Consider the following 20,276-nt stretch of genomic DNA (forward strand, 5'->3'; position numbering starts at 1 on the left):
CAAAACAAAGAGGCAAAGAAAAATAAAATAAAATAAAATAAAATATCCTCCTTTTAAGGGAAAGAAGTTCCTGATAAGGAACTCATTTTATTTCGGCAATTATGAGTAAAATATTCGATGATAGTTTTTTCTTTTGAAGCTTTTTTCCATGCCCTCCTTGAAACTACATATCTGTACATTTAACTAATTAATTATGAACTAGAGGCATGGTGGGATGGGTAGTATCCTATTGAAGATTCTTGCGGTGCAAATTTTAATAGTACACTTGTATACATCTAATTAAGCTTCTACTTATTATTATTGTTGCAAATGTTACTAAAAGTTTGGAAAAACAAAAATGATATTTATATATTAAACTTCGTCATTAAAATTAATTATCATATATTTGTATATAAATATACATATAATTTAATTTATTTTTAATATATATTTTATACTAATGATTAATTTTAGTATATATTTAATATAATTATTAAAAAAATAAATGATTTTTTCTTAGTCTTCCTTAATACCACTTTCCGAACCTTTTCCTTCCCTACGTTATAATTAGTTAATTACATAATCATTTTTAATTTTTTCGTTCTTTTCTTTTTATTAATTTAATCAATTAAAAAAAATAATGACATAGTTTCTTTATATTTATTTAAGAGATTATGAATTTAAATTTTTCTATCTTTAATAAAAAAATAAAATTATAAAAAAATTTAATCAATTAAAATTAAATATTAGATAATCTATTAGAAATAATGTATAAAAAATTATATTATTTATAAATGACAGAGATATAAAAATTCTCTAATTCTATTAGACTTACAGAAAAAAATTATTCAACCGTGAATAAAACGACAAATTTTTTAAATTGTGTTGGAGCAAATTAAATGCTCATGAATAAAATTATAGTATTACCACTCCACTTATATATAAAATAAAAATATCAAAAGTTATATATATAAGAAAAAAAAGATAATAATGGCAGATTGACTAAAAAATTCTTGATAATCCCATTGAACATAGTGGATTAAATAATAATTTGAACCATGAGTCCATCAGATAAAACAAGCACAAACAATGATCATGATGAATTCCTATGAAAATCCGAAACATCATGGATATATAAAACAAGAAAGTACTAATAGATTTTGGTGGTGGATCAACGGTGCCATTCTCTCATGTTATTAAATTGGGGGACATGGGACTTCTTAGGTGATCATGGGACTTCTTAGGTGATCAAGTGTGTGTTTGGATTTACGTTGGACAAATTAGAGTTTGAATAGAAGTGATTTTGTAGAATTGATTTTGGGTAGAAGTAAGTTTGTGCCAATATGATTTATGTTTGGCAATTTTTACTAAAATTGATTTTAATAAAATAAATATTATTTGGATAATATTAGTTAAAATCACTTCTAGATAAATAATTAATTAATTATTAAAAAATATAATATTAAATTATAATATTATTTTTTTAAATATATTTAAACTTTTTTTTTTATATTTTTTTAGTATTTTTTATATAATATTTTTTTATAGTACTCTATTTTAGTATATTATAATTTTTTTATTATTATAATAAAAATTAATATTTATTTATAAAATTAAAAATTAAAAATAATATATAAAAATTATCAACTTTTTAAATTTTTTTATAGTAAAAGTTAATATTTATTTATTAAATTAAAAATAATATATTTTAATATTCTTTTTAAGTATTCTTAATATTTTTTTTATTATTATTTTAGATTCTAATTTTTTATAAGTTATATTATTATTATTATTTATAATTATTTTTTTTAATTTATCATTTCTAATAAAAACAATAATATATATTATAAAAAATTAAAATGGTAAACAGTGCATAAAAGTTAGAATAATTATTTTAATATTTTCAATAATTATTTTAAAAAAATATGGAAAAACCAATAATAATCAGCAATAAACCTAAACGTACGTTGAGTAAACGCAGAAGCTATAATTTTTTGCTTCTAGTGAACGAGCTTTTGGGACGCAGAATCACGTTGGCGTTCAAAGAAAAAAAGTTGCCAAACATCAAAGAACAACGTTCAAAGCACTGAAACGTACTTTTATCCTTTCAAACGTGTTTCACAAACACACCCTAAATCCTTCGTTGAAATAAAAATTAATAAATAAAAAATAATGGAAATATTAGGGTACGTGGACCAGACTATATAATCTATGAAGTGTGAGAGAGAGTGTATGTAGGTCAAGATCACAGCCTAACCCTAATCTAAACCTGACCCTATCCCTATTCCTCTGTATATAGATTTGGCTTATTAGAATGAAAAATAGGCCCCCCTATTGGGTCTATGAAACACTAGCTTTGGTACCTAATTAGTCATTCCAATGCATAAAAGTTTCCCCTCTTTTTTGTTTGGCCAACCGGACTGACAGTGATGTGGCATAATTAGACTTTCTTTACCTGATAATAATATTATTATTATTCTCTTAATTTTTTGACTTGTGGTCATAGACCCATAGGAGTATGTTTACCAATAAGTTTGTGCTTGAATATATAACAATAAATAAAAATTTGAGAAGATTAGCTAATTATAATTAATATGGTTGAGCACTTGAGCAATGCAAGGAAAAGATTATAAGCTAAAGTCCAACTAGCATCAACGTTACGAAGAGAAAGACAAAGTAGGAACACTTCTCTTTGTGTTTTCCTGTGAGAGAGGGCCCTAGGCCCAGCAAAGAGAAATCCACAAACCCACCCCAATTCCCCCCCCTCCAATTTTATCACCGGTCCAGTTTCTTCATACAGGGATGAACTTAATACTTCATGGGCCTATCAACATTAGAGTGAACACCCAATCCGGTCCTTTGTCTTTTTTCTCGATGAACATCACGGTCCTTATCCAAAAAAAAGGGATATATCGGTCCCTGTCCCATACATTTGTGAGACTTTCCGGTCCTTCCGTCATATTCCCTAACCAAAACAGACGGAATTAGCCTACGTGTCAGTTAACGTTGCTGAGTTGGAGGTTAATAGTCTGTTCAGTTCCACATGGCCATTAGGAAATGGACAGGGGTTGATTTGTCCCCCTCTGGTGACCTAAAACTACGTCGTTTTAGTTGTCTGAGACCACGTGCTATTAGGGAATAGTAAGGGGTCGTTCTATCCCACTCTAGAAACAAAAAACGACCTCATTTTTAGTCTTCACTGAAACACACTGGTTTGAAAGTGATTCGACGCTACTAATCTCTCACTCTTCTCCCAACCCAAATACAAACCCTAGGAGACCATGATTGGTAATGGAGAGCGTTGTTCATCATCAAACCCACGAAACAGAGACGATTCAGCCTGGGGCCTAAATTCTGGTGGGAGTGCTGGAGCTCCGAGGAAGAAGAAATGGGTTGCCCCAATTTGTTATTGTGGTTCTCATGCAATATTGTTTATGTCAGGGACAGTGAAGAATCCAGACAGATTATTCTTTCGCTGCCCAAAATTCAAGGTAGTTTTTGAGGGTTTAGCTAATTTTTTGTTTTCAATTTCTATTCCACAGATGATAACAAATGTTAAACATTTTTGTAAACTGAAAAATGGCATTGCAACTTTTTTGCATGGCTAGATGATTATGTATCTCCATGTGGTGAGGATGCTAATAAGGTTGTCTCATTTGGGGCATCAAAGCAAAAGCAGAATCGATTGGAAGGCCATGGTTATGTGGTGGATAACAAAGTTAATGAGTTGGAGGAAAGATTAATTGATTTAGAGGATCAGTTAGATTACTGCAGAGTCCTCCTCAAAACCAGCTGGAGGTGGTTTCCATGCCTCATCCTCGGCACTCTCATATCCGTCATCAGAATTTGATGAAGAATCACTCAAAACAACATTTCACCTGCCAAGCCATCACCTACCATCTCTGGCATATCTACAGGATGGTCAAAATAAATGTAAAACTCCTCACTGTCCCTATTCTTGAGTTTGTTCTCCCTCATCTCATTAATCTCATGATCACCCTTAATGGGATGAAGCCCAGACTCCATGTTAGAGGCCAATATGTCATACCAATACATCTCCTTATACTCAACATAACCCAACTCTTTAAATAAAACAACCAAATCGAAAAAATTCACATAATCCAAATTCATTGGTGGAACCTCTTCACTTTACCATATACATAACTCATATTTCCTCCACTGTCTCTCACAAATTTTCTCCCGTGATGAAACATGGGAACAACAAAATATTCAGACATCTGTAGAATATTATAATGCATACATTAGAGTAGAAACTAGCATATAAATTAAATTTGACTCTATCTCAATTTCACTTTTAAATTAAAATCCCTAATTCATTTTCTAACTCCACTGACATTATTTACTATTTCTATTCTTCTTGGACCACACAAACAATGTACATGTCAAAACATGTCAGACTTATTGAAAACGACAACACACATTTAAAAAGGCAATGGAAGGACCACACTAACCTGGCACGTTACAAACGCCGTGCAATCTCCGTCCAAGCTTCAACCAAGCGCCGTCAACACCAATATGTGGAGGTCAGTCAGCAACTTTGTCAGCAACTCCGTCAGCACGTCGCTCCAACTTCAAGAGGTCAACGATCACTACAAGGAGATGACTCTTGCTCTACTAGGGTTTTTTGGTAATTATCAGAGCAACACAGTGGACTTATATGGAAACCCCAACATCACGTTCCCTTATTCAATCAAAACGCAATGTCTCAGACCACTAAAACGACGTAGTTTTAGGTCACCAAAGGGGGACAAATCGACCCCTGTCCATTTTCTAATGGCCACGTGGAACTTAACAGACTATTAACCTCCAACTCAGCAACGTTAACTGACACGTAGGCTAGTTCTATCCGTTTTGGTCAGGAGATATGACGGAAGGATCGAAAAATCTCACAAATGTATGGGTCAGGGACCGATATGTCCCTTTTTTTTGGACAAGGACCGTGATGTCCTTTGAGAAAAAGGACAGGGACCGAGTTGGGTGTTCACTCATCAACATTACTATTCATGCTAACGTCGGCCCAACAAATTATTTCAAGCCCACATAATACCACTCTTTTCAAATGTAGGGAACTAGGATGGCAATACCACCCGAACCCACGAGTACTAACCCTGCTCAGGACGGATTTTTAGCGGGTTGGGTTCTTGGACGGGACAAACAGGACCGGATTTAGGTAATACCCGACCCTTATATATAAAATATATAATTTTAATATATAATATGTGTAATATATGTAAAATCATTAGTAAAATAATTAATAATATTGTATTATATTTAAAATTTTACTTTAATTTATGTTATGTACGTGATGATGATTATATAAATTTTGAAATTTAATTTTATTTATTGAATTTTAATAATTATGAAGCGGGTAGAGAAGTGGGACAGATACCTATGTAAACAGATTAGGGTTCACCTTTTTATTACCTGCGAGTAGAAAAAGAACAAATTCTATACAGATTATTATAAGACGAAACGGAATTGAATAAAGAAAAAATTCATCCCTATCCGCTCCGTTACCACCTCTATTCGAACGTGGTTTCCGTTATCAGCAGCCATGTATTTACTTAATCACATGGGATCCTAAACATATTAGAAGTTTTGGGGTATACCTACCAAATAGCACTTCTATGGAAAAGATATCATCTCAATTCTTTTTATATAATTGTTCGGTAAAATAGGATCTTTTAGAGACAAAAAATAATATATAAAAAAATATTAAATAATAAAAAATTATATCTTATTAAACAATTTAAAAAAAATTGAGAATCTACTCATTATTCTTATGTGCAACATAAGCAACAACTATAATCATAATATATTCTAAACAGAACCTTTAAAAATCAACAACTACTTTTTCGACCATAAACGATTCCTTTAAAGAATAGTTCATTTTTGTTTGGACAAAATCAAGTAGAATTACATCTAGATTTAAAATTATGATATCCTAATTACACTTGATTCTATAATATCCTAAATACACTTAATTGCAGCACATATGTGAATTTATGGATGGTAATGGATGATTCTTTATGCACTTTGTCCCTCTCTAGCAAAATGTCTCCCATTCTTGCTCCATTTCAGTTATGGGTCTCTGTCTATTTTTTCTTCCAGGGGAAATAACTACGGATATTAAGTTTTAAAAAAATTAAAAAAAATTAATACAACCTTAATAAAATCTAATATAAATCAATCAAATATATTAAATAAAATATAATTTAAATACAAATTTAACTTAATAATATATACATAGAATTTTTAACATACAAATTAAAATAAAATAAATTAAGATTATTTACATAATTTATATATATAAGAGCATTTAAGTAAATTTTCTAAACTCCCGTCGCGATAATCCCCCTAAGTGCGGGTTTTTGCCATCCCTATATGATACATATATAACAAAATGCTGATTTGTTTATCTCACTACATACAAGTTGATTATATGAATTAGATAATGCTATAGGTGTTTGTTGAATAAACTGTGCATTTTATAATATCTATATAATTGTCATAGAAGCTTGGATTACTATTGTCTGTTTAGTATTTCCATAAATTCTAGTTGAGTTTTTAAGTGTGTTTCTTTGATAATTTGTCCAATTTTAACAAATAATCCAATCATCACTTTCAATTTCTTGGATCCTCTTTATGTTATTCTATCATGTTTCAGTCTCCACATTGAGTTTGATGAAAGAGATTGAAACAGAAACAAGAAATATGAGAGGATCTGCTACGCATATAGATTCACCTTCAATATATGCACTAAATCATACCCTGTTTATATTATTTGTCTATATACATTAAGTTCTACTTTTACAAGCAAAATAGGTGAGTCAAAAGTATATGATCATTTTAATTACAAGGTTGTTACTCTCATATTCATTCCATTATGATAGTGTCTCCTGATTTCTTGGAAAATTTTGTTAATTTCAAGATTTGCGACGGGCCGACGGCGTTTTTATGTTGGTGTTTGCAGAAGATTAACAGCAAAATTTGTTGCCATTTCTTCTATGATGCTGTCTGAGTTGGATGAGGAACTAGCTACCATGGTTCAGAGCTATTACCGAGGAAGTTTCTGGCGTAAGGTGGCTGACTCCAACCTTGTTCCATCATGATGAGGTTCAAGCGCATCATCAGTTTATCCGCCGCATCGTCTTCGAGACTGCTAAGAGGGTCCGATGAATTCACTTCAGCTTGCAACTTCTGCAAAAATGTTGGAATGGTGCAAACCTTGTTCAGTTAGAATAAACTAATCAGAAAAAATTCACCTGTGGTCGCCACAAACCACATAGTATTTGATAAAATGCCCCAAAGTCTCCTGTTTCGGCATAAACTTTGGGGCATTTTGTCAAAACTTCTTTATCTTTAGAAGGCCATAGCTGTATTTCTTTCTCTCTTTCGTGAATTAAATTTGTCAGCATCTACTTAAGGAAGAAGTTATTTGCGCATTGCATATTATAGCTAATAGTACCTTCAATTCCTGGTACTTGTTCAGGTATTGCAGTGATTGCTCATATAAACCACAGTGATAGAGAAGAATGCTGTAATCTCTGAACTCGTTCGCATCATTATTATTCATGAGGATAAGGCGTTCGCATGCTGAAAGAATGGGGAAAATGATTGGTGTTAAATCAAATTATTCAAAAATTTCTTCCAGGATAATTTATTGTTCCTCCCTAAGTAAAATAAATTGGAGAAAATGCAGAGAAATATTGTCCAAGCAAGGTTTTAAATGTGTTGCAGCAATGGCAAACTACATCAACCAGCAGTTAACAACAGCCACAAAATTGTTCACACCACACAGCCACATCTTAGGACCATGGGAAGATAAATTTGTGCAAGTGAACTCAAACCAGAGGAATTGATTGGTTTTCCTATTTTCACTTTCATCTGTTATGTTTGATTAGGAAAGCACCCGCACCTGCCCTGTCCTATTCTAATCACCTATTTGGAGCATGAATTCTTTTATTAAAATCTTCATTATATTGGTAATTGAAGATTTTACTTAATTTGTTTAAATTTTTTCTGCTAATTTTGCAGAACAATAGAGAGAAACTGCATCAAATGCATACCAGACAATGAACGCCTCATGTCCCCAAATCGCACGCTGGTCCAAACACCTCGATCCAGCCTATGTTGGGCAGCCTTAGCTGATGCAATTTGAGATCCACTGCAGTTGACAAACTTTCCAATTAGTACTTACATAAAATGATATGCAAGAAACAGAAACAGTTAGGAATATCATAATATGAGGTACCTTTCTCCAACAAAATCCGATCTGTCGACACAGTTAGCAGCATGTGCTGCCCTTAAGAATAAACTCTTGTTACTATCATGCTGGAAAGGCCAGAATGCATGCTTGAGATTATTTAAGATCTGCACAGAAAGGCTAACATAAGTGCCTTATTATGACCATCACGCTTCACATTACTTAAGATCTGCACGTATAGGCTAAACATACATGTCTAACGTTAGAAATTGGCTACGAGAAACTACATCAACAGATATCCAAACTAGGATGGCAGAAAACATTAAATCACCGCATCAAAATTAACCGAAAAGTAATAGACTTCAAATGGCAGGGTGCGAAAAGAAGCTTCATGAGTTTACATCTGCTGAAGTTATTTACATAAAGGATGCCTTTTACACAAGTTTTCCATCATTGTTGAGTATGACGTGGGTCAGAGGTATGCAGTCATTCCCAATTCTCCAATCAATGAACCAAAAGGCGTAATGAAATTCATAATGCAAATGAGAGATGGGCGAACTCTACACTTCTAGCATGGATTTTGACTTAGAGGCGCACACACATCAACGTTGTGCCAATTTTCATAATAGAGAAAATCTAAACATTTTATATTTCCCATTATTTGTTTGTAGAGGAAATATAGAGTGAAGTGTAAGTTACATGAGAGCAAGTAACAAAAAAAATATATACATATACCTTGACTAACAAGTTTCCAGAGGTCATAATGTGAACTTGGTCTGATTCCTTGCTTTTCTGCTTATGATAGCCATTGGGAAGGGAAAGAGCATCATGAGGGAAGAAAATTTCGGCATCAAAATATAAAAGGCCCCACAAACGAAGCATTTTCATAATTTCTGAGTATATGAGTGACAGCATCACAGCTGATCCTGAACGGTGAGTCAAAACCTGCCCAAAACACATTACATCTATCAAATGATCAAGCAGCAACAGGTTTTCTCTTCAGTAACAACTTGTAAATAAGAGGGATATAAATCATACTGAGTGGAGATATAGTGGCCGTAACTCCATCAGATTTTCGTTGGCTCTGCTGAAACCCTTCAACAATAAAGTGAGTCAGCTAAAGAAATGCCATAAAGGAAAAATTCAGAGTCTATAAATTCAATTTTATAGTTACATGTTCTGCTCATCAAGTGGTATTTGTGAGAATCAAACTGGCCAAACTATCATGCTGATCTGGTTGAAACATCAATTTATGCTTTTGTAAATCACTAAGAAACTCTCCCTGTAATGAATCAAGCAAAAGCTTACAATATGGAACCAAAGTACATACCTTGTGAACATATAGAAATCTCTCTATGCTCTCTAAGAACTTCTCAGGAGATGAATCGTATTCAGGTTTGTAGTGAGGACAATAGTCCATTGAAAGATCATCTAATCTTGAAATGAAAGCATCCACAGGAAGGGGAACTGATGAATGTGATACGAGAGAATCATCCTCCGCGGCAATATAGAGAGCCGTTCTTCCCAAATCAACACTCCTGTTAATGCAAATGCTAGTTTCCTTCTCAATCTCGGTGAATCTCCGAATTTGTGAGCAGAACTCCTCCCTGGCTTTCTGCTCATACATCAACAATGAAACTGATGAAATTATTGTGTGTTTGAAACTTGATGTCAATGTTTTAAGAACTAAACTAAACCAGACAGTTCAAACCTTCAGGCTATGAACAATCATTGCTTTTGCTTCAATCTTCTTTTCTCAATTTAAAATACAGATACCAAGTGCCATATAACTTAATTGTCAAGCAACATTAGTGCAAGCTTTTATCATCATTTTCCATCATGAAATTGTAAAAGCTTACAATACAGCAAACATGAAACTAAACACCAAAAAACTAAGAAACTAACCATCAACGTTTCTAGTTAGAATTTGACATTGAAAATCCCAAAACTCCACAATCTTAATCTTAATATTTTGTTAATTAAATTTCTAAAATATATATTGTATTAAAAATACATAAAAACTAATAAAATTTTTCAATATAGGTAACGTTAATTGTTAACAAGATTTCAATTCAGCATAAATAACAATTTTCTACACATATCGCATAAATGATCGTAAAGTAAATTAAAAAAGAAAAAGAAAAATGAAAACAATCGTATAGATTGAAAAGAAGAATGAAGAGATGAATATACCCTGGCATGAGTGGTGTCGATTCCAGAAGCATCAAGAGCATCGTGCAATACGAGCTTGAAGTCGGTGGCCACGTGTTGCACGCTCGATCCACCGCGACACAGAACGCGAGAAGAAGAAGAAGAAGAAGAAGAAGAAGGGACTGAAGGGAGAGGGCATAATTGGAATTTGGAGAAAGCAGAGGGAATTGCGAGGAAGGAGGTTCTGGAAAGAGAAGAAGGTGCTGGAGTCAACGAACTCATACTTCTTCAACTAATACTTCTTCACTTCTTTAGATTTCTGAAGAATAAGATAATAATAATAGCAATCAATTCAGCTCACAAAAATCGTTACGAAGAACAATAAGGACAGTGACTACACTTGGAGATATTTTCAGCTTCAGAAATGACTAGTTAGTTACCTTCTTATAATAACTAACATAACCATATTCATTCATAATTTTCTTTCTTTATTTTAAATAATAAATTTAAAAATTAATTATTTTTAATGATATAATGATATGTAATTAAATACTTACATAAAAATTAAGTTCAATATTTTTAATAAGAGTACAATTAAAAAATAATATTTTTTAACAAAAAAATTAAAATTTAAAATAATTATACATTTATACATTTATAGTTATTCTTTAACATAAGTTGAAAATTTAGATGTACAATCGACTTTGTATAAAATTGATAATTGAGAATCGTTAAATAATTTAATTAATTTGATTAAATTTTTATCTAACGATAAGTTTCCGCCTTAAGATAATTTTGAAGGAGGGTTTTATTAGGGACATGCATGTGCCGCCTCACTTTGTCAGGATCTGAAGATATTATGAGTAGATAGATATGAATGAAATATGAAATAGTTGAGTTGATCCACCAGAATAAAATGCATGCACGCAGCGCTGAATAAGTGGTGGTTTGGGAGTCTTACTCTATAGTGTGAACGAACCATTTGTATTGGCACTTTCCTCTTAATAATATCTTTTTTTTTTTTTTGTCATACACAGTACAGTAGATAGAAACTATTTTTCAAGTAATAATATCTACTTAATTCCTTTGTACTAAACGCTTTGTTGGGTAGCCAAAAGGGGATGAAACTTGTAAATTATCTATCAATGAGGGAGATGCCCAATGCAAGTGGCTCACAACTCACAAACTATCAAATTTTCACTCTAAATCAATCTCTCATTTTTCAACAACTTGCAACGAGGTGCGATGCTCTCTTTTTTAGTCTTTTTCCCTTAATTTTTTTTTCCTTTAGTTTCTACGGTATCTCCCAACCTTGTAAGTTAAGGATTAATCCACTGTAGTATTGAACTTTATTTAAAGATTTATTGCTGGTCAATAAATTACTCATGACTCTTACTCTCTTTTTTTTTTTGGTCAAATTTTAAACAACACCCAACTTCAATTGAAATTTGAACCCAGTGTACCTTCTAACAAGACAAACATAATTGCTACTTTTTTTTTTTTTTTGGACAAGGGCCATTAAGGCCCGAGCTACCCAAAAGAACAACACAGCCCAATCCCAACCCAACCTAAATATCCTAATTCATTCAATCTGTCCAATCCCAACCCAACCTAAATATCCTAATTCATTCAATCTATTTTGAAGCGCACACACATCTTCCTATCTTTTTCCCTCAAATGATGCAGCATCAACTATGAGGATTCATTGGATTGTGAAGCTGATTGATGTCCTTCTTCTGTACCCCTGAAAGTTGCTAGAAGCAATGAGGAGCTCTTGCAAAATCTCGACGCCCCGCGCTTCAAATTGGATCCCTCCTATGTCTATGAAATTATGCCCTGCAGAGTTGCGATTCCTCCTTGATGATTTTGATTATAGCCTGAGGAGGGTTGGAGACTTGAAGCTCCAATTATTTTGTAGGTTGCATGTGTAAGTCATTTTTGCTACTTCATGAGCCAGTGAATTTTCTTGTCTTGAGATCCATGTAAAACCATTGCCTGTGTATCAATGTTGCATTTTATCCAATCCTTGGGTGGTGGATGCCAGGCTGCATTGAATTTGAGCTCTGGAGAGGTGGACGGCAACCTCTTCGAACTCGACTCCCCTGAATCAATGGACACAGTGCTTGACCGCCATCTTCTGCGCTTGACCGCCACCTAAGCTGCTTGATTAATCGTTTACATGGCTCCTGCACCTTCCATGGGATCCTTGCTGCTGGGCGATACCCGACTCATTTCTGAAATCCTGTTTTCACGCCAAAACCTGGGCTATCCTCTTTTTGGACTGAGTCACTCTGGGTAACACTTAGAGCTTTTGCCTCAGATCACAAATGCTCTGGCTAAGAGACGTTTCTTTTTTTGTATTATCAATGAAATATGAGAACAGGTGATGTTTCTATATAGCTCGTCTCTTCACATATCTTGCTCATTCTATTGATTCTTACTTTCATTGTGCATAACACGCAGAATTTCTAGTGGTGGTTGCCTGCTCCAATTTGAATGAAGGTTCCCTAATTCTGCTTCTCTGGCTACTTTATGTGCAAGAAGATTTCCTTCTCTGGGAGTCCAAGTTATGCCCCTACCAGGTAATTGTTCCAATAACAACTGAATATCCTGAATAATTGCCCATGCTTCACCAATTGGACTCTTGGATTTAATTGCTTGTATGATTTTTAGATTATCTGATTCAATGAGAACTTTTTCCATGAACAAATTATTTGCAATGATTAGAGCTTGTCTGATTGCTAAAGCTTCTGCTACTGTGACTGAGTTTGCTTGAATTAATCCTGTGAAACCTAATAAAATCTTTCCTCTATTATCTCTGTACACCACTGCTATAGCTCCTTTGCCTGTATTCTTTTTGAAAGAAGCATCCACATTTGCCTTGATCCAATCCGCAGGGGGTGGCCTCCAACTAACCTCTCTCGTTCCTTTTTGAACCTGTCTTTCTTTTAAATTTATCTTCTTTTCCGCTATTCTCCAAAACAGATTTTTCATTAGTTTAGCCCTCTTTATAGTCCAGCTAGGATTAATTTCTTGCTGCTGGTACACTTTCTGATTTCTAGTCTTCCATATCTCCCACACCAGAAATCATATTTTACTAATTCTTCTATTTTCCTCCTCCCCCCTACTGATTTGATTTTTTGTATGATAGTCATAAACCAGTCTCCAAACTCAGTAACTGTTTCTGTTGTTGGAATACACTGACAATCAGCTCCGAACCATGCATCCCTTGTCCACTCACATAGCAATAATGCATGCTCTGTTGTTTCCACCTCTTTATTACAAATCTGGCATATAGGACTCCCAGCAATTTTCTTCTTGAACAAATTTGAATTTACCGGCACGATATCATGGGCTGCCTTCCACAAAAATGATTTGATTTTAGAGGGAACTTCCATTTTCCAAATTTCTTTCCATAACTCCCTCCTAGCATCACTTGTGGATGGGTTTCCATGATCTCGAGATTGAAATTCTCCTTTTGCTGCGAAATAACCTGTCTTTATAGTATATATACCATCATCTCTTGCAGGCCAGTATAAATTATCCTCCTTATTCACAAAACTAATTGGGGTTCTAATAATAGCATCACAAATTTCTGGCGAAAACATGCTTCTGATTTTGCTCTCATTCCAACCCCTTCCCTCTTCAATGAGCTCTTCAACTTTCTGACTATCTTGTCTACCATTCCCCAGCACCTTACCTACTTCAGCTATCCAATTATCCCTCCATATATTAATTTTTGACCCATTTCCAACACTCCACTTTCCTTTCCTCCTTAGCAATTCTCGTCCATGCAGAATACTTTTCCATATCCACGAAGAATTCTTCCCAACTTGCGCCTCCCAGAAATTGCCCTTTGGGTAATAGACAGCTTGTAGAATTTTTACCCAAATTGCATCTGGATTCTTCAAAGCTCTCCATGCTTGTTTTGCAAGATGCGCTATATTCTGCATTTCTAAGTCCTTGAAGCCCAATCCCCCTTCGATCTTGCTCTTTGTTATTATATTCCAGTTCTTCCAATGAATACCTCTCTCCTTTCCGGATGTCGCCCACCAAAATCGCGCTACTCTTGAATTGATTCTCTTGCAAAACTGCTTGGGAAATTTTATCACATTCATAGCGTAAGCTGGTATGGCTTGCACAACCGCTTTAATCAGAATTTCCTTGCCAGCTTGGTTCAGTAACCTCTCTTTCCATCCTTCAAGCTTGTTCAAAATTCTCTCTTCTATCCATGACAAAGCCCGATTTAGAGATCTTCCCCAAATTGCAGGTAGTCCTAAATATTTTCCTGGGGATTCCCACGATGACATATTTAGTATTTCTTCAATGCATACTCTTGTTTGTATTGAGACTTGATGTCCAAAGGTAATACCAGATTTATCTAAATTTATTCTTTGCCCCAAGGCCTCTGTATATTCATTAAGGACTGTTATTATCTGATAAGCCTCTTCTTCTTTTGCTTTGGCAAAAATAATGCAATCATCTGCAAATAAAAGATGCGTAATTGTTGGGGCTGTTGGGGCAATTCTTAGGCCTGAAATTCTATCTTCTTTTTGTGCTTCCTCCATTAATATAGTAAACACTTCCGCTGCAAGAATAAAAAGATAGGGCGAAAGCGGATCTCCCTGTCGTAATCCTCTTTGTGGTTTTACTTTCCTTGATAGGTCCCCATTGATTTTGAACTGGTAGTTGGCACTTTTAACACACTCCATCACTAATCTTACCCACCGTTCATGAAACCCGAAAGCTGTGATGACCCGTTCCAAGAAGTCCCACTCCACCCTATCATATGCTTTGTTCATATCTAATTTAACCGCCATATCTTGAGATCCATTTCTACCTTTTTTGTTGAGGCTATGATATATTTCCTGCACAATGACTAAATTATCTTGAATGAGACGCCCTCCCACGAATGCACTCTGTATCGGTGATATTATTTTCTCCATTATTCCCTTAAGTCTTAACACTATGACCCTTGCCAATATTTTGTAAATAAAATTACAACAGCTAATGGGTCTTAGTTGGTTAAGACTTTCAGGGTTCTTGGTTTTGGGTATTAATACAACTATAGTTTCCCCAATACACTCCGATATGTATCCATTTTTGAAGAAACTTCTCACTGCTTCACACACTTCCTTGCTAATAACATCCCAATACTTATGATAAAACAATTCATTCAAACCATCAGGTCCAGGTGCTTTGAGACTTCCCATACTGAATACTGCCTTTTTAACTTCTTCATCTGAAACTTCCATCAGCAGCTCGTTATTCATCTCTTCTGTAACCCTCTTAGGGATTTTTCTAATGGTGCTATCAAAATTCTGTCTTCTTGTTGAAGTGAACAAATTCGTGAAATGATTAACAATGTGTTCCATTATTTCTTCTTTGCTATTCAACCATTGTCCTGAAGCATCCTTCAATTTTTGAATACTATTTCTATCTCTTCTCTGAATGGTGGTTGCATGGAAGAAAGAGGTGTTTTTGTCCCCTAGCCTCAGCCATTTTACCCTTGCTCTTTGTCCCCAATACTTCTCTTCTTGGCTCCACAAATTAACCAATTTCTCCTTTATATTCTGCATCTGCTCTTGTTTTTCTTCTGAAAAATCAGAGGCTTGTAATTTTTTAAGTTCCTCCTTCAAACAATGAATCTCTTTGTCTGCCCGTTTGAAGGTAGTTTTACTCCATTTTCTTAACTCATCCTTACAACTCTTGATTTTATTAATTAATCTCCCCCATTCACAGCCATTAGGTTCTCGTTTACTCCATCCCCTTCTCACTACATTCTCACAATCTTCGTGGTCTGCCCAAAAAGCTTCAAACTTAAAACTCCTTCTAATATTATGCACAGGGTTCAAATATAAAATTAGAGGACTATGATCTGAACTAGTAGCGGGCATTGACGAAAGATAGGCATGTGGATACATCATCCTCCACTGCCAATTGCCCAAAGCCCTATCTATCCTTTCCCTTGTCACAAATCCATTTCTTGGATTGCTAAACCATGTGAACCTTCCTCCTTTCAATTCCAAATCTATGAGAGCATTTGAATCTACAAAATTTCTGAAGTCTCTGACCTGGTTTTGCGGCTTCGGATGCAGTCCCACCTTCTCCTCTTGACTCAAAACGTCGTTAAAGTCTCCTATGAAGAGCTGAGGTTCACCTTCACTTCTGCAACTGACCGTGATCTCCCTCCATTGCTCTTGTCTTTTTTTAAAATTAGGGTTACCATATATAAAATTACATAACCACATATTTCCTTTTTTATCCACAATTCGAGCTTTAATATAGTTATCACACCAAAAATAAATATCAACCTTATATATTGCATTCCAAAACAAACATAGACCGCCGGACAGACCCCGGGGTTCTACACAAAAGGCATTTTCAAAATGAAGTCTCTTCTTAATTCTACTTACAGTCTTTTCTTTTGCTCTTGTTTCAATTAAAAAGATTATTGTCGGCTTAATCTGTTTACATAGACTATGTAGTTCCGAAACTGTCGCAGGAGCCGCTAACCCGCGACAGTTCCAACTTATGATGCTCATGGTTGAGTTGGGGGCATGATTAGGCCCGCCTCCTCAGCCTTCGTATCTTCTGTTGCTTCTTCATTGCCATGCTCTTCTCGCATTCGTTGCCCTTTCCATGAAATTGTTTGGACCATTTTGCTCTTCTTACTTGTTCCCCGAATCTGTGTCAAGTAATTCGCTGCTTCAGTAATGTCCTCTAATTGTACCTGTGCCTCTTCCTCTCTTTTTCTCTTCAGTCTTAAGCTATGAACAATTCTCTGAATCAAGTCAATCTCATACTCATATGTTACTGTGGTTGCATGGTTGCTGTACTTTTCTTCCTCCTCTTCTTCATCTGCAAGTTCAACAATGTAACTCCGTCCATCTTCAGTCCTATGAATTTGCTTTTCCTTTTTTTTTGGCATTTTTTCTTGGCTCCATTGTGCTCGGATCTTCTCAAATTTGTGTCCTCCCTGATTGCCTCCAATTTCTCCTCTGTCTAAATCCAATTTCTGCACATTCTCGCTCTTCTTTGTTCTCCTGATTTCCCTTTTCTCATTACCTAATTGAAAATTGTTCTTGGTTGGATTTTGGTGCACATTAGCCCTCTTGAATACTAATGCTTCATCATTTCTCCCAGGCCCATCTGTACTTTCTTGGTTCTTGTGAAAGATCTCCTCAACTTGTTCATTTCTGTCTATGTGATCCGCCTCCTGCATTATTGAAGTCTTTTGCTTATGGATCCTTTGTATGGGCTTTACTCCATCCCTTTTCTGTTGCAAAGTGTTAAGTGGGCCATTCAAAGCTGGCCCAATTTCTATATCACTAGGCCCTTTCTCCACATTTAAAAGATTCCTACTCCCATCCATCTCTTCTCCTACAATCCCATCATGTCTATCATTATCTTTTTTCGTTTCTTCTTCCAAGTGCTGAGTATCACCATTTTCGAGAAATTGGGTATCTTTTTTCTCACTCATTCCTTCTACTTCCATCTGCTGCTCCTGCTGATAAAATGGGGCCTCCTCCACTTGTACAAATCCTATTTGTTGTGAAAACCTTCTAGTAGCATGTAGTCCTGTCCCTATACCCTTAGCTCTGGCTCTATCTACCTTCTCCTGACTTGCCTCTCTTTCTCTTCTATCTCTTTCCCATACCCACTCGCTATTCTCTGTGTCTTCACCACGCGCCACCGATGAACTCCCTTTTGAACTGTTATTACCACCACCCTTTTTTCTGATTCCCACCTTTTCAGCCACTGCAGTAATAGACCTAAGCCCCGGAACTGAAAGGTCTGGCCCATATTTTGGTAAACCTGAATTCTCACTATCCATTGCTATCACCTCTCTGCATCCTCTTTTATCATGCCCAATCCTTCCACAATTATAACAATAATCACATAACCTTTCATATTTAAAGGACGCCCTTGAATAGCTACCATCACTTCTCCTAAACCAAAATCCTGTCTTCAATGGCTCCAAAGCATTCACCTCTACTCTAACCCTCAGAAACTTCCTAAGCAAATTTCCATCAACATATGGATCTTCTACTTCCAACACTCTGCCCAATGAGGCCCCAATCTTCTCTGCAATATTCTTGTTTAGCTTCTCCAAAGGCAAAGCATGAACTTGAATCCAAATAGCAAGGGAATTATAACTTATCTCTTCAAAGGAAAGCTCTGGCCTCCACCACTGCAAGCTGAGCATATGCCCGTCCACCCTCCATGGACCTTCTTCATAACACTTCATAGCATCTTCTTCATTTTTAAAATTGAACAAATATGAGTTTGTGCCCATATTTGAGATGATCAATCCTTGAGGCTCACCCCACATCCTCTTTATTGTTTTTTCAACAGTAATCTTGTTTACATTTTTCTCTGTCAAAAGTCTTCCAACTAGCTTCTTTGTTATTTGAAACTCACCGGCATGATGGTCTTCATCTAGGTGAAGAACTTCTCCTCTTAAAATAGCCATGAGCTTGAAGTACTTCCTAGCAAAGAGGAGACCTGGCCTCGTACACTTCTGATAGTTTTGGTTAGTATTTCTATTTTTTCTTTGCGAAAGTTCCGCTGTTGGAGATGAACCAGCTTCCTGTTGAAATAGTCGCTCTAGCTATCTAGAGAATATGCTCTCCTTGCGAGAGAAAAGAAGGTGAAGTTGGTTGATCAGAGTTCAATCAACACTTGTTTAATTTTCTACATTTAAACATAATTGCTACTAAACCAAACGTTGGGTGCATCACTCTTACTCTCTAAGTTGGGTCTTCTGCTTGTTAGCCTTTCCCAGTACAGTTCAGCCTTTCGAAACAGGCCATAGAATTGGGCAATAAATTAAATGGGCCCCATTCTCATAATTAGGACTTCGCTGATATTTTTTGTGCAGTACATGTGTGTTATTTTTTGAAAGATTAGTGTCAAAAGACCATCAACAGACTTTAATTAACAAAAAAATCAATTTATTAAGAATGACTACATAGATATTATATTAAAAATTTATCAACAAAGAAGACTTAAAATGACAAAATTATCTTATTATCTTTTTTTTTTTTATATTTTTTTCTCTTTTATCATTTTTATCGTTGTTGTGCTTCTTTTTTCTCTTTCTCAACATATTTTCTTCGTTTATTTTCTTGTGGACAGATGTTTTTGTCACATTTAGGTGACTATATTTTGTTTTTGTCACTATTGAGACTTTTCTAATGAATTTCTCTTTATTCTTGAGTTCTCTATGAATTCACTTTCTTGAGTGCATTATGCAACTTTTACCAAACTTACTAACTTCTTTATTATGTTATGGGGATTTGATAAATTATGTGTTTTATCATTTATTTGAATTGAATAGAGATGCCCAAATTTATTTATTTGTCTATGATGAATAAAGAGAGGTGTCACCAAATATTTATATATGTTCCATTTTAATTTCATTTTGCTATTATAAAAAAATAAGTAATTTGTTTTGTTGAGTATATTATCTGTTCACCTTAGTTACAAATTGAAATAGACACTTAATTCGAAACTAAAGCAGAATTTAGCTAGTGTTCCAAAAGATTCCTCATGTCAAGTGTTATGTTAGGATAATTTAAAATTTTCAATCTAATATTCTGTATTTTGCTTTTCTTTGTATCCATAATCTCTTATTCAAATTGAAAAACAATCTTACTCATGAAGTTTGTATAGTTTTATACTTTGTCTGATACTATAGTAGATTGTAACTTCATAGTTTTGTTTTTAAAATTTAGGAAATGAAAAATCTTTTAACATAAAAAATTTTCAAATTACTTTATGCAGTCTAATGGATTTTCATGCACTAGATAATCATAGCTATTTCAACTGCAATTCACGTTTATATCTTATTTTATTTGTATACTTTAAAATGATTAATTATAGTATATATTTTAATTGTTAGTCTAATTATTTT

At 34.6% G+C, this 20,276-nt stretch overlaps 1 protein-coding gene and 1 long non-coding RNA gene across 2 annotated transcripts; one reads left to right on the forward strand and one right to left on the reverse strand.

The window, feature by feature from the left end:
• Positions 1-6,725: 6,725 nt before the first annotated feature.
• On the reverse strand, positions 6,726-10,772 carry LOC130955531 (uncharacterized). The gene is made up of 8 exons (XM_057882407.1): positions 10,400-10,772; positions 9,537-9,821; positions 9,245-9,301; positions 8,942-9,151; positions 8,255-8,373; positions 8,070-8,167; positions 7,469-7,596; positions 6,726-7,200 (listed from the first exon to the last, which is right to left on the reverse strand). The coding sequence occupies exons 1-8, from the start codon at positions 10,637-10,639 to the stop codon at positions 7,039-7,041; spliced, it is 1,299 nt and encodes a 432-aa protein (XP_057738390.1). The 5' UTR covers positions 10,640-10,772; the 3' UTR covers positions 6,726-7,038.
• Positions 10,773-12,014: 1,242 nt separating this feature from the next.
• On the forward strand, positions 12,015-12,931 carry LOC130955044 (uncharacterized). Its single transcript, XR_009076570.1, has 3 exons — positions 12,015-12,284; positions 12,402-12,740; positions 12,821-12,931. It is a non-coding gene; the product is annotated as an uncharacterized LOC130955044 (long non-coding RNA).
• Positions 12,932-20,276: the final 7,345 nt, after the last annotated feature.

This window comes from Arachis stenosperma, chromosome 10 (genome assembly GCF_014773155.1).
Source record: "Arachis stenosperma cultivar V10309 chromosome 10, arast.V10309.gnm1.PFL2, whole genome shotgun sequence".
Taxonomy (NCBI): domain Eukaryota; kingdom Viridiplantae; phylum Streptophyta; class Magnoliopsida; order Fabales; family Fabaceae; genus Arachis; species Arachis stenosperma.